Source organism: Rhinatrema bivittatum, unplaced genomic scaffold (assembly GCF_901001135.1).
Source record: "Rhinatrema bivittatum unplaced genomic scaffold, aRhiBiv1.1, whole genome shotgun sequence".
Taxonomy (NCBI): domain Eukaryota; kingdom Metazoa; phylum Chordata; class Amphibia; order Gymnophiona; family Rhinatrematidae; genus Rhinatrema; species Rhinatrema bivittatum.
This window is the reverse complement of record NW_021821362.1, coordinates 11,560-34,216: the sequence shown is the minus strand read 5'-3', so window position 1 is coordinate 34,216 and position 22,657 is coordinate 11,560. Positions and strand designations below refer to the sequence as shown.

Below are 22,657 nucleotides of genomic sequence, written 5' to 3'. Positions count from 1 at the left end.
TAAAAATGGTTAGGAAAAAAACCTAAAGAAGCAAGTGCAAAGGTTAAGAGTTTAGATCAGTCATGGACCTTAATCAAAAATACCATCTTGGAAGCCCAGACCAGATGAATTCCATACATTAGAAAAAGTGGAAAAAAGGCTAAAACGACTACTGGCATGGTTAAAAGGTGAGATGAGAAAGGCCATGATAGCTAAAAGAACATTTTTCAAGAAATAAATGGAAAAAGGATCAGAATGAAGGAAACAGGAAACTCTATAAGCACTATCAAGTCAGATACAAAGCACTGATAAGAAAGGCAAAGAGAGAATTCAAAAAGAAGCTTTCCATGGAAGCAAAAACTCATAAAATCTTTTTCAGGTACATTTGAAGTAACAAGCCTGTGAGGGAGGACCATTAGATGATCAAGGGTTAACAGGGGCATGCAGGGATGATAAGGCAATAGCAGAGAGACTAAATTATTCCTTTGCTTTGGCCTTCACTGACTCATGTCAGAAGTGATAGTTAAAGGTAATGATTCAGAGGAACTGAAACAAATCTCTGTGAACCTGGAAGATGTACTAGGGCAAATTGACAAAATAAAGAGTAGTAAATCACCTGGACCAGATGGTATACATCTCAGAGTGCTGAAAGAACTGAAAAATCAATTTGTGGAACTGCTTTTGGAAATTATAAAATCGTCTATGTTACCTGAAGACTGGAAGATTGCCAATGTAATGCCAATTTTTAAAAAAGGGATCCAGAGGTGATCCAGGAAACTACAGATCACTGAATCTGTAATGGGACAAAGCCAACAAGGATTTAGCCAGGATAGTCTTGCCTCATCAATCTGCAACAGCTTTTTGAAGGCATAAATAAACATGTGGATAAAGGCGAGCCAGTTGATATAGTGTATCTGGAATTCCAGAAAGCATTTGACAAGTCCCTCATGAGAGACTTCTTAGGAAATTAAAAAGTCATGGGATAGGGGGCGGTGTCTTATTGTGGCTTGGGAACTGGTTAAAAGATAGAAAACAGAGAGTAGGGCTAAATGGACTGATTAAGCGTCCTGGTATTGTGTGTATTTGGTCTGTGGGTGTTATTTGGAGGAAATGTGTGATGCCTGGGTTTTGTGGGATTGCAATGTTCCTAGAAAGCACCCAGGGGTGGTTGGGGCAGGTAGCTTGCCAGTGTAGAAGGAGGGCTTGGATAGTGTTTGTCAGGACCCTTCCAGTGGCCATAGGGTAATCCTGAGTGGGTATTAAGGGTAGCACTAAGGCATTGCAGGGCACTCCTGGTTTCACTGCCTCCATCTTATCCAGCTAACCAGTTATTTGATTAAAAAAACAACCCAAAAAAAACCCATCTGTGTAATTTAGGGGCTGGCCAAGGGAGATCTGGGTCTGAGTGATGTTATCTGGCTAATTTAGCAATCCTATATAGAAAAAGCCCTTCCAGCCCTATCCTCCATCTCATAATATACTTGAAGGTCTCCTCTGAGGAGGTTGGTACTCTCTGCAACGCTGTTTAACATCCATTTCAGGCCTTTTTGCAGAATTTTAGCTGACTGGGCTGTCATCTATCGCATCTTTTCTGACAATATTCAGTTTGGTACTACAGTGACATCACTGGAGCAGAAAAGTGGCTGATTGCCAACAAACTGAATCTAAATCTGGGCAAAACAGAGATCCTATTTCTATGCACATTTATTTATTTGTTTTAACATTTTTATATACCGATAACCGTTTGCACGTCGTGCCGGTTTACAGGAAACTGATGGGAAAAGCCAGAGAAATGGGCATATCCCTTACATAGAACACTGAAAAGATATTAACAGTAGTAATAAAAAATTATAATAGTTACAGTATTAACAGTAACAGTAGCGGGTTGTACTAATTGCATAGCTAAAGTGAGAAGTGAGCTCAGGTTTGTACCAGAGAGGGAAGCTAAGATAATTGGGCAGTTAAAGAATGTATCTGGACTGACGTTAGGCTATCTGAGGCAGATACTCAATAATTACATGATATGATGCAGAACTGTAAGTTATTTATCCATTCAGGAGTTAACCTCTCATGAAATCTAAGGGTGGAGGGAGAGAGAATTCAAATTATCTTCAGAAATAAATGTGGAGGGAAAGAGAGGATGGGAGATGGCAAGGTCAGAGTGGGAGTTGGGTTAGGTAGAAGGGTGAGGGGTTTAAGGGAACGAGAGAAAGGGGAATGGAGTATAGACAAGGAGTAAAGAAGAAGGGTTTGAGGTCAGTTTATGAAAAGACCGAATGCTTCTCTGATTCCTCACCTTGGAGATCATAAGATTCCTATTTCAAATCAGATTAGGAATTTGAGTGTGTTACTTCTCCCCAATCTATCATTTAACCCTAGGTAAACGCCGACCTAGGTGGATCATTTTTTTAAGCTTTGGATGCTTTGCGGTTAAGCCTCTCTTGTCCACTGACCATTTCTGAAAGGTTCTCCAGGCTTTGGTTATCTCTGGCATGGACTAGCGTCATGCAACGTGTACGTGCTCTCCGTCAATACGAGCATATCTCCCCATTTCTGTACAAGTTGCACTGGCTCACAGTACTGCGGAGAATAAGTTTACAATTCTCACAATAATTCAAAAGGGAGACAGAGAAATATATAGACAGTGTGATGAGTGGCATGAGAGTGAGCCCTTGTTGCTGTGGCATAGTTAACACCGCCTTGTAGGAGAACCTATGAGGCCTATGTCAACAATTGGCAAATGTGCCTTGAAGTGGGGACAGACTGGAGCTTCACCTACACCAGCCACCTCTCCTACAGATTGAGCCCTTGGGTTCTGGTGGCCAGCAGCACTTAGGTGGGTCCTTAGAGCAGTGGAGAGTGCAAGACTCCAAGGAGACACCGGGGTCAGGACAGGCAGCAGACTGGAGATACCAGGAAGAGGCCAATGGTCATGGCAGGTGGCAAGCAATTGTAGTCTGGTGTAAGGCAAGAGGCCAGGTCCGGGAGATCAGGCCAAGGTTGGACAAAGACACACAGGAGTTCACTGGATGAGACAGCTGAGAAGGACAAGGCTGGATGAGAGAGGCTGGGCAAGGCTAGAGCACAGGAATGCAGGAACAATCAGGAATAAACAGGAACACAGGAGCAACACTGAAGGCAGGAAACCCGTTGCTGAGGCGTCACTGAAGTGTCAACCAGGCGCTTAAGTAATGGAGCTGCTGACATCATCAGGGCATATTGGCAGATAGCTTTCCTGCTGGGGGGCCTTTAAAGTGTGCGCTGTCGCATGTCCATGCACCTAAGGAGAGCAAGGTGCATCTGAGGCTGGGTGTTGGCATTCGTGGTCTTGTTGGTGAGTGCAGCGAGTCGCAGGTCTACCCTGCGACTGGCCGAATGTAATAGTACCCCCTCCCAAAGCTTCCTCCCCAGACTTTTGCATTTAGTTTTCTAGGGAAACCATCTGTGGAAGTCTTCTACCGGCTGGGAGGCTTGGAGGTTTGAAGAGGGCTCCCAGGAATTTTCTTTGGGGGCCATAGTTCTTCCAAGAAGTTAGGGACTGGATCTGGTTCCTGACCTTTCTAGACTCCAAGATATCCTCAGCTTCATACTGGGTGTCTTTTTCCACTGCAAATTCTGTGGGCTTGAGGGGCAGTCTGGCTGGCCAAGGCAAGATTGCTGGTTTTAATAAGGATATATGGAATATGTCATGAATCTGGAGAGTCGGGGTAACTTAAGTTTGTAGGCTACAGACTCCACCTGGTGTACAACTGGAAATGGACCTTCAAATCTCAGGGCAAACTTCAGAGAAGGCATTTTGTATTATGACTCATTCAATAAATAGGTTAAACATTGACACATAAATTTTAGTACTGAACCATACCAGATCCCCAGGTTGGAGCTGAGGTGTCAGGTGACATCTCTTGTCCACCTGCCTCTCAACATTCCACTGCTTGATCCAGGAGGTGGTGCATCTTTTTTTCCAAAGGTTCTGGAGTTTGCGTCCCATTAGGTTGGCTGCAGGGCAGGTGATGGAGACTGGGACAGGCTTTGGTGTATGAGGGTGATGACCGAACACCACATAGAAAGGTAAGACCTGGTTGAACTGCTCACATGATTATTGTGGCAGAACTCCACCCATGGAAGTAGAGATACCCAGTTGTCCTGCTGTTGGTTTACATAGGTTCTAAGGAAAGCCTTGAGAGTCGGATTTGTTCATTCGGTTTGGCCATTGCTCTGGGGGTGGTAGGCCAAAGTAAAATAAAAGTAATCCAAAACGTCTAGCATAGGCTTTTCCAGAAGCAGGCTGTACTCCTCAGTCTGAAAGGATGTGGAGAAGGAGCCCATGCAGATGGAAGCTGTGCTGGTTGAAGAGATTGGTCAATTCAGGCGCTGAAGGGAGGCCAGGGAGGGGTGTGAAATGGGGCCATCTTTGAAAAATGATCCACCACTATCCATATAGTGGTGTTGCCACTTGAGAGGGGAAGGTCAGTGACAAAGTAAATGGCCAAGTGGGTTTAGGGCTCCTTTGGGGCTGGCAGTGGATGTAACAACCCCCAAGGTCGAGCTTGAGAACTCTTGTTCATGGCACATGTGGGGACTCTATGTAATGACTCTATGTAATGCTTCACGCAGGTCTTCATATGATACCATCAGTAATGATTGACAATGAACTCCAGGGTTAGGGTAATGCCAGGGTGCCCCGCCAGATAGGAGTCAGGAGTCATGGGACAATTGAAGAACTTTCTGATGTAGATGTTGAGGAACAACAATCTTGTCTGGTGGAACTGTTGCCGCAGCAGCAACCATATCTTTGTGGAGTCGATGATTATGTTATGAGAACTCCAGGGAGCCTACAGGATCAAAGGAACGTCAGAGGACATTGGCCCGTTGATTTCTCTCTGCTGGGCAGTATCGTAGTTTGAAGTCAAACCAGTTGAAAAGTAATGTCCAGTGGGCTTGCCATTCAGTCACTGAGCTTGTGCCAAGTATTCCAGAATTTTGTGGTCATGTAGATAGTCACAGGGTGTCTGGCCCCTTCCAACAGATGTCACCATTCCTCCGAAAGCTAGTTTTACTTCTAGCAACTCATGGTCTTCAATGATGTAATTTCTTTCTGCGGAAGTAAACTTCTTAGAGAAATAGGAGCAGGTCACAAGGGTTCCATGGTTGTTAAGCGGAATAGGACAGCTTCTACCTCCCGTATGAATGGCTTGGAAGGGTCTGGTTGATATAGGCATGGTTCATGGGTTAAATTCCTCCTTGAGGAGCTGAAAAGCCTGAATGGCACTGCCAGTCCAATTCTTGGTAAATGGACCCCCTTTTGGTAAGAGTGGTGAGGGTTACAGTCAATGGAGAGTAGCTACGAATGAATTGTCTGTAATAGTTTGCAAACCTGAGGAAGCACTGTAGGGCTTTTAGGCTCATAGGTTAGGGCTGTTCCAGGATAACTTTCAGTTTCTCCAGGTGCATGCGTAGGGCTTGCTGAGAAATAATATAGCATTGAGTTCCTCCTGTTTGAAAGTACATTTTTCTATTTATGCATAAAGGTGATGCTCACAGAATTTCTGGAGAACCTGCTTCACATGATCACGATGTTCTTGCAATGATTTTGAAAAGACTAGGATATTGTCCAGATATACCACTACATGGGAGTAAAGAAGATCCCAAAAAATATCATTGATCATAAATTAAATACTGCAGGGGCATTGCATAACCCGAAAAGCAGCACCAGGTATTCATAATGTCCATTCCTCAAGCTTGGTAAATATCTGTGCCCCTCTGAAGTGGTCGAAGAGTTCTGTGATCAGTGGGAGAGGGTATCAATTCTTCTTGGTAATTGCATTGAGCCCATGGTAGTTGAAGCAAGGGCATAGCGAACCATCTTTTTTACCCACAAAAAATAAACCAGCCCCAGCAGGTGATGAAGAAGGGTGAATGAACCCTCTGTCAAGATTTTCTTTGATATCTTTGGACATAGCCTCTGTCTCAGGCATGGATAGACTCTACCCCTGGCTGGTAACTTCCTTGGAATCAAGTCAATGGGAAAGTTGTAGGAGTGATGTGGTGGCAGAACTTCCACCTGCAGTTTGGTAAAGACATCAGTACTCTGTGTACTGCAGTAGGAAACCCTGTAGCTCTGGGGTGACTGTCTGGGCGAGGTGCACGACAGGCTAGACCTTGGTAAGACACTGCTCATGGCAGCGGGAGCTCCATCTGGCAATCTGTAGAGTACCCCAATCGATGTGGGGCTGGTGCAGCATGAACCAAGGTAGATCCAAAACTTGGCTGTTCGAGCAAGCTTTCAATCTAGGCCAATAATCTACCACCACTCTTTGCCTTCCTTAGTTATTATGTCTTCCTCAGAATACTCCAACACCGTCTCTCCAATTAGCATTAGCAGCTGATCTTCTTGCAGATTGTCTAGTTTCCGATCACCATCTGTCCTTGTTTTAGATGTTTCAAGGACACTATGTTCTTGCCGGTTTCACAAAATACCACTCGTTTTATTGTTCATTTATATGGTAATAACAGCCTCCCAGTTTATTTGTTCCAAGTTATATTATCCTTGTTATATGTAACAGCATTCTTACATGCAAGTTAATGTTAATATGTAAACCGAATTGATTTGTAACTCTGCTACATAAACTTCGGTATATAAAAATGCTAAATAAATAAATAAATAAATAAATAAACCTAAGATAATCACATTGACTGTTTTGGACAGCACATATAAGTTGATCTGCTCTCTGTGCAGGAGGCCTGTCTGCATAGCGAGCAGAACAGTGGCCCTCTGGCACATCCAGGTAAGGTTTCTCCATGAACAGATGAGATTGTGAGTTGTAGTGTCCAATGGAATGGTCAGGATCCCATAGTGATCTACCAAGAACTCATGCATGAAGCTGCCTCCAGTATCAAGGAAGACTTGTGTGTCCACATGGGTGTCCCTGAATGAGAAACATTGAGATAACATCGGGAGGTGAGGGGGAAGCGAGAAGTGCATGAATGTGAGAGGGACCCGATCGGGAGACCACGCCCCCCCCCCCGACGTCACTCAGAGCTCCGGCGACCATTGAATTGCGCCTTACCACCAGGCGCCGCGTGACAAAGGGGCGCGACAAAGGGGCTCCCCCCTTTGTGCACCACTTCGTGCAACCCATAGTGCATGCACCAATTTTTTTTCTGTAATCGGTTGTCTCTGTTTAATATGCTCCCTGTTTACTATTTTACCAGCTGTGATAAACATTGTAATCTGAACTTTGTAAACTGTTATGATGGCTTTCCAAATGACGGTATATAAAACTCAGCAATACATAAATAATTAAATAAATAAATAAATAAATAAACAAACATACCAGTACTAGAATTTGTGGAGAGATACATGCTCGACCTAGAGTAGCCTCTCCTACCAGACCTAGATCCTGGAGTTTTCAAGCATGACCAGGCAGCAATTTGTGAAAGCCCAGATGCGGCACAATATAGGCACAAATTGAGGCATCAGAGCCTCCCTTTCTCCTCAGTGGCCAGCTTGAGGTGATCTAGCTACATGGAATCCTCTTGTACTGGTGCCGACCTAGGAGGTGACCTGGAAAGCACTGAGTGCTGGAAACTAGAGGTGAGGCAAATGGGATGATGAGCCAGGCCTGTCTCTCTGACCCGTTCTTAAAATATGAGGTCCAAGCGTATGGTCAAACTGATTAGCCCTTCCAATGTATCAGGGAGAACCTGACCAGCCAGCTCATCTTCAATTCACTCAGACAGCACTTGCCTGAAGTTGGCTATTAAGCTCTCAATGCTCCATTGGAGTTCAGATACCAGAATATGAAAATGAACTGTGTAGTCTCCAATAGAGCGGGAACCTTGTCTGATTTGAAGAAGCTCGGTAGCTATGGAAGACGTGAGGCCAGGTTCATCAAAAATCATATGGAATTCGTGAAGGAAGTTATTCAGATTCACAAGGAGCTGTTCATCTTTCTCCTACAGGGGTAAAGCCCAGGCTAGGGCAGAACTGCCCAATAAGGACAAGATATATATAATCTTAACGTGATCAGATGGAAAGAGATGTGCTTGCAATTCAAAGGGCATGGGATAAACACTGTGGATCCCCAAAGGCTAGAGGATGGGAATGAGGATATGAGTGCATGGGGATATCCTGCACGGATTGGCAGTTACTGCCCTTAACAGAGGGCATGGGATTATTACCCTCAAATCGATAGCCTGGATGCATTTCACACACCTGCTACATCCCTCTCTGCCTTGGCGGGAGGGAGGGGGGAATAAAAAGGGAATTGGATTCAGACGTCAGCTGACGCCGGGCCCTGACGTTTATAGTCCGTGGTATTGATGCACAGACTTAAGGGAAAAGCACAGGACGACTCCTGCGGCCAAGTCCCAGAGCAAAGAACGTCAAGCAGCGCTGCCTGAATTATCAAGAAAGCTCCTCACCCTGTAAAAATGTTGCTGGCAGTAATTTGTTATGGGTTTGACAGTTGCTTGGTTTTGTTTATAAAAAAAATTACTACCTTTATCATAATGCTTAGGGGTAACTGCACAGAGCGGCAGATACGACCATAAGAAGCTTGCTGGGCAGACGAGATGCACCATCTGCTCCTTTCCTGCCACCATTACTATGGTACTAAGATTTAATGCTAAAAAATGCAGAGTAATGCATTTAGAGTAATGCATTTAGGGTGCAAAAACCAAAGGGAGAGGTACAGTATTGGAGGTGAAATTCTTCTAAGCACAAAGGAAGAGCAGGATCCGGGGGTGATTGACTCTGATGATCTTAAAGTGGACAAACAAGTGGAAAAGGTGAAGGCAAAAGCCAGAAAGCTCCTTGGCTGCATAGGGAGAGGAATGGTCAGCATAAAAATGGAGGTGATATTGCCCCTGTATAGGTCCCTGGTGAGACCTCAGTTGGGATACTGAGTACAGTTCTGGAGATCCCACCTTCAGATGGATATAAACAGGATGGAGTCGCTCCAGAGGGAGGCTGCTAACATGGGCAGTGGTCTTCTTTCTTAAGCACAAGGGGATAGACTTAAAGATCTAAATAGGGACCCCCTGGAGGAAAGGTGAGAGGGGGAGATAGGATAGAGACATTCAGATATCTCACAGGTTTCCATGCACAGGGAGTGAGCCTTTTTCCTTGGAAAGGAGGCTCCATAACAAGCGGTCATGGGATAAGTGTAAAAGTAGATAGACTCAGGAGTAATCTTAGGAAATATTTCTTTACAGAGAGGGTGGTGGAGAGAGAGAGGGAGGATTAGTAGGAGGGAGAGGGTGGAAGGGGGAGACTCAGGAGTATTCTTAGGAAATATTTCTTTACAGAGAGGGTGGAGGAGAGAGAGAGAGTGAGGATTAGTAGGAGGGAGAGGGTGGAAGGGGGGAGACTCAGGAGTAATCTTAGGAAATATTTCTTTACAGAGAGGGTGGTGGGAGAGAGAGAGTGAGGATTAATAGGAGGGATAGCGTGGAAGGGGGAGACTCAGGAGTAATCTTAGGAAATATTTCTTTACAGAGAGGGTGGAGAGAGAGTGAGGATTAGTAGGAGGGAGAGGGTGGAAGGGGAGACTCAGGAGTAATCTTAGGAAATATTTCTTTACAGAGAGGGAGGTGGAGAGAGAGAGTGAGGATTAGTAGGAGGGAGAGGGTGGAAGGGGGAGACTCAGGAGTAATCTTAGGAAATATTTCTTTACAGAGAGGGTGGTGGAGAGAGAGAGAGAGTGAGGATTAGTAGGAGGGAGAGGGTGGAAGGGGGAGACTCAGGAGTAATCTTAGGAAATATTTCTTTACAGAGAGGGTGGTGGGGGAGAGAGTGAGGATTAGTAGGAGGGAGAGGGTGGAAGGGGGAGACTCAGGAGTAATCTTAGGAAATATTTCTTTACAGAGAGGGTGATGGGGAGAGAGAGAGTGAGGATTAGTAGGAGGGAGAGGGTGGAAGGGGGGAGACTCAGGAGTAATCTTAGGAAATATTTCTTTACAGAGAGGGAGGTGGAGAGAGAGAGAGTGAGGATTAGTAGGAGGGAGAGGGTGGAAGGGGGAGACTCAGGAGTAATCTTAGGAAATATTTCTTTACAGAGAGGGTGGTGTGGAGAGAGAGTGAGGATTAGTAGGAGGGAGAGGGTGGAAGGGGGAGACTCAGGAGTAATCTTAGGAAATATTTCTTTACAGAGAGGGTGGTGGAGAGAGAGAGAGAGTGAGGATTAGTAGGAGGGAGAGGGTGGAAGGGGGAGACTCAGGAGTAATCTTAGGAAATATTTCTTTACAGAGAGGGTGGTGGGGGAGAGAGTGAGGATTAGTAGGAGGGAGAGGGTGGAAGGGGGAGACTCAGGAGTAATCTTAGGAAATATTTCTTTACAGAGAGGGTGATGGGGAGAGAGAGAGTGAGGATTAGTAGGAGGGAGAGGGTGGAAGGGGGGAGACTCAGGAGTAATCTTAGGAAATATTTCTTTACAGAGAGGGAGGTGGAGAGAGAGAGAGTGAGGATTAGTAGGAGGGAGAGGGTGGAAGGGGGAGACTCAGGAGTAATCTTAGGAAATATTTCTTTACAGAGAGGGTGGTGTGGAGAGAGAGTGAGGATTAGTAGGAGGGAGAGGGTGGAAGGGGGAGACTCAGGAGTAATCTTAGGAAATATTTCTTTACAGAGAGGGTGGTGGGGAGAGAGAGAGAGTGAGGATTAGTAGGAGGGAGAGGGTGGAAGGGGGGAGACTCAGGAGTATTCTTAGGAAATATTTCTTTACAGAGAGGGAGGTGGAGAGAGAGAGTGAGGATTAGTAGGAGGGAGAGGGTGGAAGGGGGAGACTCAGGAGTAATCTTAGGAAATATTTCTTTACAGAGAGGGAGGTGGAGAGAGAGAGTGAGGATTAGTAGGAGGGAGAGGGTGGAAGGTGGAGACTCAGGAGTAATCTTAGGAAATATTTCTTTACAGAGAAGGTGGGGGAGAGAGAGAGAGTGAGGATTAGTAGGAGGGAGAGGGTGGAAGGGGGAGACTCAGGAGTAATCTTAGGAAATATTTCTTTGTAGAGAGGGAGGTGGAGAGAGAGTGAGGATTAGTAGGAGGGAGAGGGTGGAAGGGGGAGACTCAGGAGTAATCTTAGGAAATATTTCTTTACAGAGAGGGTGGTGGAGAGAGAGAATGAGGATTAGTAGGAGGGAGAGGGTGGAAGGGGGAGGCTCAGGAGTATTCTTAGGAAATATTTCTTTACAGAGAGGGAGGTGGAGAGAGAGAGTGAGGATTAGTAGGAGGGAGAGGGTGGAAGGGGGAGATTCAGGAGTAATCTTAGGAAATATTTCTTTACAGAGAGGGTGGGGAGAGAGAGAGAGTGAGGATTAGTAGGAGGGAGAGGGTGGAAGGGGGAGACTCAGGAGTGATCTTAGGAAATATTTCTTTACAGAGAGGGTGGGGAGAGAGAGAGAGAGTGAGGATTAGTAGGAGGGAGAGGGTGGAAGGGGGAGACTCAGGAGTAATCTTAGGAAATATTTCTTTACAGAGAGGGTGGAGAGAGAGAGAGAGTGAGGATTAGTAGGAGGGAGAGGGTGGAAGGGGGTAGAATCAGGAGTAATCTTAGGAAATATTTCTTTACAGAGAGGGTGGTGGACATTTTTTCTCCTCCTGCCATTCGGGGACAATTACAATTTTAATTTATTTGCAGAATATTATTTTATTTCTTTTTAATTGTTTTAATTTTTTTGTATTATGTTTATGTATACTGTAAACTGTTGTATTGTGTCTCGCTATGGTGGATATTCTGATATTGCAAGCAGTCAAATATGGTTAAATAAAAATAAAATAAACAAACACACGTGAGGGGGTAAGGTGAGCCTGGAGCCGACAGAGCAAAGAAAAGAAGGCTGTGACTTAGATCTTCAGCTCTATTGTCCCTTGTCTGGGGGAGGGGTGTGATGGCACTAAATGTCTAGGGGAGGCAAAATCCTAAATCTGACACTGGGGGGGGGGGGGTAACCTGCATGGAGTGGCAGTTACTACCATAAGAAATTTGCTGGGTAGACTGGATGGAACTGGGTAATTGCCGGGTACTTGTAGCCTGGATTGGCCACTGTTGGAAACAGGATACTGGGTGGGATGGATCCTTGGTCTGACCCAGCATTCCAATTTCTTATATATCTATATCTTATATTCAATATTCTTGACTGTTTTTTTTTTCTGCCATCAATAGTATGGAACTATTCATTTTGCATTAAGTTAAAAAGTATTTTTAAATGCGCTTGTGAAGCAGCACCCCTAGTGTTACTCTATTTTCTTTGCAGGACCAGGCTGGATGCCTGGTCCACCTTAAATCCACTAAGAAGATTATGCTCTATGGGCGGGATCCTGTGGGGCAGGTGGGGCTCAGAGGGCATAATCAGAGACTGGGGAGTAAGAGGTGGGATCCAGGTGGGGATAACCAGACCAGGTCTCCAGTAGGAAGGCAGCTCCTGTACGTAACACTGTCCAAACACTAGGGAGTAAGAGGTGGGATCCAGGTGGGGATAACCAGACTAGGTCTCCAGAAGGAAGGCAGCTCCTGTACATAACACTGTCCAAACACTAGGGAGTAAGAGGTGGGATCCAGGTGGGGATAACCAGACCAGGTCTCCAGAAGGAAGGCAGCTCCTGTACATAACACTGTCCAAACACTAGGGAGTAAGAGGTGGGATCCAGGTGGGGATAACCAGACCAGGTCTCCAGAAGGAAGGCAGCTCCTGTACATAACACTGTCCAAACACTAGGGAGTAAGAGGTGGGATCCAGGTGGGGATAACCAGACCAGGTCTCCAGAAGGAAGGCAGCTCCTGTACATAACACTGTCCAAACACTAGGGAGTATGAGGTGGGATCCAGGTGGGGATAACCAGACCAGACCAGGTCTCCAGAAGGAAGGCAGCTCCTGTACATAACACTGTCTAAACACTAGGGAGTAAGAGGTGGGATCCAGGTGGGGACAACCAGACCAGGTCTCCAGAAGGAAGGCAGCTCCTGTACATAACACTGTCCAAACACTAGGGAGTAAGAGGTGGGATCCAGGTGGGGATAACCAGACCAGGTCTCCAGAAGGAAGGCAGCTCCTGTACATAACACTGTCCAAACACTGAGCTGAGATTAAGGAGCACCACTGTGAGTAGAGAGAGAGAGAGAGAGTACACTGCCTGAAGGTAATATCAGTCTACTGCTGTGTGTATGACTGAAGATGGGAATAAAGTTCATGTTTTAAGAAAGCCTGGAGTCAGACTGAATTTCTGCCTACAGGCCTGTGGGAATCACCGCTCATGAAGTTACTAAACAGCACTGTGGGAATGGAGTGTCTCTCAGTAAACAACCAATTTGACTTTATCCGTTCCACTCCACTCATTATTTTAAATACCTCTATCATATCCCCCACTAGAGATGTGAATCGTGTCCTCGATCGTCTTAACGATCGATTTCGGCTGGGAGGGGGAGGGAATCATATTGTTGCCGTTTGGGGGGGTAAAATATCGTGAAAAATCGTGAAAAATCGAAAAAACGTAAAATCGCAAAACCGGCACATTAAAACCCCCTAAAACCCACCCCCGACCCTTTAAATTAAATCCCCCACCCTCCCGAACCCCCCCCCAAATGACTTAAATAACCTGCGGGTCCAGCGGCGGTCCGGAACGGCAGCGGTCCGGAACGGGCTCCTGCTACTGAATCTTGTTGTCTTCGGCCGGCGCCATTTTCCAAAATGGCGCCGAAAAATGGCGGCGGCCATAGACGAACACGATTGGACGGCAGGAGGTCCTTCCGGACCCCCGCTGGACTTTTGGCAAGTCTTGTGGGGGTCAGGAGGCCCCCCCCAAGCTGGCCAAAAGTTCCTGGAGGTCCAGCGGGGGTCAGGGAGCGATTTCCCGCCGCAAATCGTTTTCGTACGGAAAATGGCGCTGGCAGGAGATCGACTGCAGGAGGTCGTTCAGCGAGGCGCCGGAACCCTCGCTGAACGACCTCCTGCAGTCGATCTCCTGCCGGCGCCATTTTCCGTACGAAAACGATTTGCGGCGGGAAATCGCTCCCTGACCCCCGCTGGACCTCCAGGAACTTTTGGCCAGCTTGGGGGGGCCTCCTGACCCCCACAAGACTTGCCAAAAGTCCAGCGGGGGTCCGGAAGGACCTCCTGCCGTCCAATCGTGTTCGTCTATGGCCGCCGCCATTTTTCGGCGCCATTTTGGAAAATGGCGCCGGCCGAAGACAACAAGATTCAGTAGCAGGAGCCCGTTCCGGACCGCTGCCGTTCCGGACCGCCGCTGGACCCGCAGGTTATTTAAGTCATTTGGGGGGGGGTTCGGGAGGGTGGGGGATTTAATTTAAAGGGTCGGGGGTGGGTTTTAGGGGGTTTTAGTGTGCCGGCTCACGATTCTAACGATTTATAACGATAAATCATTAGAATCTCTATTGTATTGTGTTCCATAACGGTTTAAGACGATATTAAAATTATCGGACGATAATTTTAATCGTCCTAAAATGATTCACATCCCTATCCCCCACCCCCCCCCTCAGCCGTCTCTTCTCCAAGCTGAAAAGTCCTAACCTCTTTAGTCTTTCCTTATAGGAGAGCATTACATTGGCCACCCTTCAATCTTCAGGTTCAACAGACACACAAACCCCTCACATAGGCTCCCTCTCTCTCTCTCTCTCTCTCTCACACACACACACACAGCCTCGCTCTCTCTGGCAGACATACCCTTACACACTCTCGCTGCACATGCACACCCCTTTACACAGGCTTCCTCTCTCACACACAAACACACACCCTTCCTCACACACACATATACAATCCTGCTTCCACTCATATCCTCAATCACTCATACAGGATCCCAATTTTTCACTTACATACACATTCCCTCACAATCTCTCCTCACATAGTGTTTTCCTCACACAGGCTTCCTCTCCCTCTCTCTCTCTGTCACACACACAGGCATCCTCACAGCACACTTCCTCTTTGCCACACAGGCGCATGAGCTCAGCTTTCTTGCCTCTCACGCTGAGCCTTCTCTGCTACCAGGCTTGCTGATCTTCACTGGGAGCAGGATGGGCTCTGTTCACAGCCTGCTACCTTCCTTTATCTTCAGCCTCAAGTGGGATGGGCTCTACTTGTGGCCCATCGGGGTTCTACCTAACCTTTAGCCATGAATGAGATGGGCTCTGCTTGTGGGCTGCCAGACCTCCCTCAACTTCAGGCTTAAGTAGGATGGGCTCTGCTCACGGCCCACCAGACATCTTCAAATTCTCCGTGAATTCATAAAATTCTGTGAAGGAGGGGAATTCTGTGCAAATTCAGTGCACTGCAGTAGCACAGAATTCCCCCAGGAGTAACCATGCCAGATGTTATTTGGTCTTCCTTTCACCTTTTTTAATATATGGAATATCTTTCTTCATGGCCATTGATTAAAAATTGTATTTTTAATCAATGGCCATGCCTTCCTCTGGAAGGTGGTGAAGAAGAAAACTCAAGCATTGCAGCTACTGCTTTCAGTTTTTTCCTAACCTTTTTCCTCATTTTATCTTTCTCCCTTTTGAAAGTTAAATGTTAGAGCAGTACTTTTCTTTAATGTCCTCCCAGTTATTAAGTCAGATTTAATCACTTTATGATCACTGTTGCCAAGTGGCTCCACTACCATTATGTCTTGCACCAAATCCTGTGTCCCAGTAAGAATTAGGACAAAATAGCTCCCCTTTTCATCAGTTCCTGGAGCTGCTGCTCTTGGAACTTTCATCTAGAAACTTCGTGTCCTGATATGACATTTACCCAGTCAATATTTGGGTAATTAAAATCTTCCATATTACTATGCTTCCAAATTAGCTTCCCTAATTTCTGTTAGCATTTCATTGTCCATGTGTTCATTCTGGCAGATGGAACTTTACCCCCACTGCTATACTCTTCCCCGTGTCATGTGGAATTTCTAGCATTGAGTCTCCTGCAGGATCTTTTTCCAGTTTAACTCTATTCCATTCCTAACATATAGTGCTTCTTCCCTCCTACCCCCCCCCCCCCTCAAATTTGATCCATCCTATCATTGAGATATAGTTTGTACTCTGGTACAGCAGTGTCCCATTGGTTATCCTCCTTCCACCAGGTCTCTGAGATGCCAATTATATCTTCCTCTTCATCCAGTGCTATAAAATCTCTCTCTCCCGTCTTATATTTTTAGACTTCTGACATTAGCATAGACATTTTAGGGTATGTTTCTGGTTTGTATTAACAACCTGCTTATCAGCTGATGGGGTAATGAGGATTTGCTTTTTAGTTAAAGGCACTTGGGCTACTCTTGCCTTTATTGGAACCTCTCTGTCAGAATACTTTGATTTTTCTGTTTTATAAGTAACTCTTGAAGATAGCCGCCCCCTGAGCCTTGCACTACTGACCATTCCCCTTTGTTCTGTTACAACGTAATCTTCTTCCATTGACTAAGAAAAGTTGAAGTTAATTTAATTTACTCTGTGGTTTATCTGTGAGCCCTCTCCCCTGGTGAATGAAATAATCAGAAGGGACGTGACATCAGATTTTTGTTTCATTTTCTAATTTTGTTTCTAGTTCATTTCACATCATCCCATTAAAATGAAATAAACATGAGTAAGATTCAGTGAAATTCAATTATCAGTGGACCTAAGCTGTTCAACCACTTTCGTCCCTGATCCATATTGCAGATCTAGAACCAAAACCTAGACTGGTCCTGCTCATGCTCATGCTCGCATTTACTCAGGGTTGCAGAGTTTGAACTAACATCTTCTTAACCCAATATGCATCTATTCTGCTCCATGCAGAGTTTCACATGAACTTCCTGGAGCTTGTAGCCATGAGTTACGCCCTTATGCTTTCCAATATTGTCTCTGCAACAAATCTTTGTGCATACAGACAGACAGCATAGAGACAATGTGGTATTTCCAACACACAAGCATGCACAACCTCTTAGCTGCTGTGCTAGGAAGCTGTGCAGCTCTACTCTTGGCCCTTGCTCACTCCATGCATCCCCGGGCCACTTATCTAACAGACTTACTGAACGCACTAACAGACTTTCTCCACATAAATTTCCATCCTCTTGGATGGTCTCGGATTATATGTGTAGCGAGGAAAATCTTCTAGCGCTGAGGTCAACCGAACTTGCCCTCTGCGTCTGAATCAAACCATACGGTGTACGGATTCTACTCCCTACACATGTTTCCAATGCGTTCCCATAGGCGCCTTTCTTCCATCAAGGGCCTCTTAAATGTGTCTCTTCCGCTGCCTCTCATAGCCAGCACTCTTCTAATGTTGAACCAGGACGGGGTTCACTGTTCCTCAGACCCATGTCCTGGCCGAGACCAGTATGCTTCCCATACTTCTCAATCTATCACACCAGTAACCAATTTGCCTTCTCACAGGTTAGTCTCATATCATAGACTCACTGATGTTCTCAGGTACTGGTAGCGTCTCAAAAACCTTCTGCACATAAATCCTACCATTCAAAATGGCATGATTTACCACATGTTGTATTAAAAAAATGGGTTATCCACTGATTAAGCCACCTCTATTATTACTGGTTAAGGAATGGAGCCTATATATTAGTGCTTACAAGACTCATGCGTTCCCCGTTCGAGCCTTGCCATTCCTCTCACTTAACAGTCTGTCATGGGGAACTCTTTCCCTCATAGACATCACTTCTACCAACAGGGTCAGTGAGTTACACACCTTATTACATACTCACCCGACCCTGCGTTCCTCTGTGACCGAGTGGTTTTACGTATTCAGCTTCATATCCTTCTTAAGGTAGACGTTGCATCTCACCTTACTCAGAATATACTCTGCCCACTTTCCCAACGCTTCTCTCTCACCAAAGCGAGAGGGTTTTCCACTCCTTGGACAGTAATAGTGCACTTGCATCCTATCTAGCCGCACTACACTCCATAGGAAATCCACCTAACTCTTTCCTTCTGTGGCAAGAGCCAAGTTGCGAGTTCCAGTGGACGAACAGACCTATTCCTCCTAATTGATGGTCTGTATTTCTTTTTCCTACCAACCAGCAGGCATTTCACCACACTCTGTGTCCGTCCCAGCCCCAATAGCTTCCCCTCGGCCGCTGCTGCTTGTACATATTTATCAGGCTGCGACCTGGAGTTCTCTCCATACCCTCGCAGCCCATTATTGCTTACATACGACTGGCCGGCATGCAACATGTTTGGCCAGTCCTCCTTTTCGGTTTAACTACCCAACTACCAGTCCTCCTTTTCGGTTTAACTACCCAACATCCTTCCACCAACCTGTTAAGGGTTTCAGGATGCCCTCCGTTCCAAATTCCACCTCAGTCATTACGCTTTCGCGCGTCTTGGGTGCATTTGGTGCATGTTCGGACATCCTCGGCTCGGTACTCACCCATATGTGAGGACTACCATCCTGCTTGTCCTGTGAGAAAGCAGAGTTGCTTACCTGTAACAGGTGTTCTCACAGGACAGCAGGATGTTAGTCCTCACGAAACCTGCCCGCCGCCCCGCGGTGTTGGGTCTCTATACATTTTTACATTTATTTTATTTTCGCTTGCGCTTTTAGCTATAAGACAAGACTGAGGGGAGACACCTGTGGCTCTCAGGGATAATTGCAGGCTGGGCATGCTCAGTGCACTCAGTGTGCCAGCGTCAGTCAAAGCTTTATAGAAACTTTGACAGAAAAGTTTTCCGTACAGGGCTCCATCCTGTGATGTCACCCGTATGTGAGGACTAACATCCTGCTGTCCCGTGAGAACACCTGTTACAGGTAAGCAACACTTGCTATACCCTCTCTTCTCAGTCCAACATGGCCAGTCCTACACCTTGTGGCCAGTCAGCAGCGGGCTCCTACCTCCAGCCAGTTCAGCTTGCACGGGCTGCTTGCAAACAAGCACCGCGACCAGCAGGAGGCGCCTGCGTTCAGCAAATTCTTCCAGCAGACAGCGTTCACTACAGGGGTAGTTATCCCCAGCCAGCCAGTCCTGAAAGGGACTTGTGCTGCAGTTACACCGTGCCGCCCCAGGAGGGGTCTGAGCCTGCACCCGGCCTCACCAGATCACCTGCAATTGCTCCCCTTCTCCTGTCCTGTGTCACTCCTAAAGGTGGCGGTCACCACACCAGGCTGCAGCCCAAAACTGCAGCAGCCTACTTTTAGGTCTTCATAAAACAAGCCGACCGTGAAACACACACGGTCCCCATGGACCCTGAGTTTCAAGATCAAGAAACTCTTTTTACAAACTACAACTCTTGAAGCGTCTTCGTCCTCTACTTTTTTTTCCCATGACTTTCGTACTATTCTTCAATCTCTTATCTCTTCTGGGCTTGACTACTGTAATTCTCTCTATATAGGCCTTCCAGATACTACACTCCCAACCACTTCAATTAGTTCAAAATGCAGCTGCACGTATCTTATTAGGTTCTCCAGTTAGAAATCACATCACCCCGGTACTTCACTCATTTCACTGCTTACCTATCAAATACAGAATGCAGTTTAAAATCCTAACCATCATACACTCTCTTATTCATAATGCCAGTTCTACCAGACTGTGTTCTCTCCTTCCAATATATAAACCCTCCAGACATTTAAGATCAATGAACAAAAATGTTCTAGCTGTACCATCACCTCGACAGGCCCGTCTAGATATTACTTGCAAAAGAGCCTTTTTGGTAGCAGGCCCCAACTCTTTGCAATGCATTACCAGACATACCTAACTCAAAGCATTTCAAAAAAATCCTTAAAAACACATCTCTTTCAAATTGCGTTCAAAATTACACCTATCAAATAATAATTTGTCACTCCCCATTATATTACCTTCATGCACTAATCATGTGGCACCTTATTATTATTATTATTATTATTATTGATGTTAAGTTGCATTTGTACTTTTAATAATTATGGCTTTTATTTTTTGTGTTTATTATTTTTTTATATATGCTTTTTGTAATTTTAAGAGTTTTTTTCTTTACATTTTAGTTTGATTGACACCTCTGTACACCGTTTTGACTAAACTTTGTTGTAAAAGCGGTGTAGAAACCTTTTTAAAGACATAAATAAATAGATAATGGGACTAAGAGTAGATATGTCACAACATGCCTTACTTTGGATGTTAAAGATTCACACTGTGAGCCTGGTTTTGGAAAGCATTTACGCGCTTAAAACTGGGTTTTGCATGTGTAAATGCACTTTACCCGTGTAAGCGGGCTTCTGAAAATTGCTGCAACGTATTCCCAGGATTCCCTCACGTTCAGTGCACGGAGTGTGGGTGAATGGCTTTCGGGAAATTGCCGTGAATAGTAATGTAACATTTCCACACATAACCCCTAGATTTCTTCACTCTCCAGCCCAAAGCCCCAGGGATCCTCATTCAGCAGCAGTTACCCAGATAGCTTCAGCCATATCCAGCTAAAAGCTGACTTTTTATTATATTTATGCTGCTTAACCACTTAGCTTTGTAGCCAGAAAGCTCATCATTTGGGTGAAATTCAGGCCAGATAATGTTTTGGGGAATTCCGGAGGCGTTGTGGGGCTGAGATAAGTGGAACAGAGCAGTCCTAGCGTGTGTTGGGTAGAATTTAAATCTAAGATGGGTGTTTCTTTCCTTAGTATACAGGCTCGGGGAGCTGCTGATAGATACACGCAGGGCCCCCCCCCCCCCCCGGGTTACAAAGCAGGGCTGGAGCCGCTTGCCATGGTAATGGTAGAGCATAGCACAAACGGAAGGGAAAGGGTTAACTCACAGCAGGAAGACCCCGCACTTGTGGCTGCGCAGCCGGCGATGCTCCATCCAGGGCTCGATGCTCATGCGGGACGGCAGGATGCCCTCGGACTGGAAGAGCTGCGCGGCGTCCCGGGGCAGGAGGATGTTCACGCTGTCGTGGGTCCCCAGCTTCTCTCTGCAGTGGGGGGACACAGAACCCGTCAGTAATAACCAGAGATGCCGGGCACTGCTCTCAGGGTCACCCTCCTGACCTGCTCATGAGCATTGTCCTCTCCTCTCCTGCAGTTTCCTCCCCTCACCTGTAACTCACCCTTCACTGAACTTCCTTTCATTTCGTCTTGCCCTCTCCGCAGCTCCGCACATGAGTCGCTCTTTCTTCTAACTTCCTTCCATGTGAAAATGCCTCTGACTCTGGGATGAAGGCTGAATAAGACCCTCAGTCACTGCTTGCTAGATAATTTTCCCCCAGAGAAGGCCTATGGGTTTCTGCCAGCAGGGCAAGCTGATGGAGTGATAGTTTGGCATGAATCTGGTCTGGACGGATTGTTGGAAATGGTGGATAATTCTCCCTGGTGCAGCGAGAGAGAGAAAAGATTGTTGGGGTTGGAGATTTTTTTTATTCAAGGAAGCTTTTGCAGATATGAAATGTAAGTTTCAATCGGCTACTGGTTGGGCTGCTATTCTTGTCTGTTTTATGTATGTGTATATTTATTTTGCTTGTTTTGTTTTTTTTGATGCATTTTATTTAATGTTTGGTGTTTTGCAGTGTATTGATGTTATGATTTTATTTTTGAATCTGCTTATATATCAATAAAGATAAATGAGCCCGGACCAGCGTGCCGCAAATGGGCAGTAGAGAGCAGATCTGCCGCGCTACGCCCAGAACAGAGAGCTCTGAGCGACGTTGCGAGCCGAAGGGAAGGAGCAGGACGGAGGCGACGGGAGCACCGGCTGTCCCTGAGCAGGTGCGTGAGCTTGAGATCTGCGCGCTCGCTCCCTCCCTCCCCCCGCCTATACCGAGGATTGAGAGAAGCGCAGGCTCCGTGGCGGCTGCGAGCCAAGGGGGAGCCGGGAGATAGCCGGAGCCTGTCCCTCTGTCGCTGGGGAAGGGGGGAGGGAGTTTGGTACGGTCGGAACGGAGAGGGTGGTGAGTGACTGAGGAGGGAAGGGGAGGGAGTGGGAGTGAGAATGAGGGGGGGGAGGGTGAGAGTGAGGGAAGGGGGTTTGAGTGAGAGGGAGGGGGAGGGGGGAGGCAGTGGGAGAAAGAGGGTGAGTAAGACGAGGGAAGGGAGTTTGAGTGGGAGCAGGGAGGGAGGGAAGGGAGGTGAGTGGAGGAAAGGGGGTTAGTGACCGAGGGGGAGGAGGAAGAGTGACCGAGGTGAATGGGGAGTGACGGAGAAGAAGTGAAGAGTGCCGTGTCCGAAAAAGAACCGACAAAAAGATTTTTTAATCTATCCCGTTTTCACGGGCTTGTGTATTGTTACCAGAGGACTATCAATATTTTAAATAAAGGTCTTCCTGGCGGTTAGATTGAGGTTCGGGCTGCTTCGTGACATTAGCCCAGGAGTAGGACAGGAGGGCTCCTTGGACAGAGGGAAGTACTGGGAATCTCCTCTGCCACTTCAGCTTGTATTGTGGCGTCAGTTCCCCGACGTTTTGGGGAAAGCAGTCCAGGTTCAGTCTGGAACAAGTGAAACCCAACAAATGAATCTGTCGCAGACCTGCAGCCTGGCTCCCGGGAAGGTCCCTGTCCTCGCTCAGCACCAAAGGGGAAGCTTTGCTAAACTGAGCTGGCGTCTTCCCTGAGCTCTGTAAGCTCGTCCCAAAGCTGCCAGCACATTGCCTCAGATACCTCGGAATATCTTTCCTGCAGCTGAGGCAGAGCAGCAAGTTTGATCCCTGCCGCCCAGGTGCCACCTTTTCCCTCATAAAGGCCTTCTCATCGCTGGGTGCGTCTTCCTGATGTGTGTAAGGTGTCTCAGGCTAAGAGGAAATTTATTGCAGCGAGGG

The 22,657-nt window shown here is 46.5% G+C and overlaps 1 protein-coding gene across 1 annotated transcript in view; it reads right to left on the bottom strand.

Annotated features, from left to right (window-relative positions):
* The window catches only part of LOC115082631 (cytochrome P450 11B, mitochondrial-like), a gene marked incomplete at its 3' end in the record, with an annotated part of 53,939 nt that extends 32,929 nt beyond the window's left edge, over positions 1 to 21,010 (bottom strand). The window contains exons 1-2 of the mRNA XM_029586839.1: positions 20,958 to 21,010; positions 20,667 to 20,873 (exon numbers count right to left, since the gene is read on the bottom strand). Of these exons, the coding sequence (XP_029442699.1) occupies positions 20,667 to 20,873; positions 20,958 to 21,010 (260 nt within the window). The remainder of the gene's footprint in view (positions 1 to 20,666; positions 20,874 to 20,957) is intronic.
* Positions 21,011 to 22,657: the final 1,647 nt, after the last annotated feature.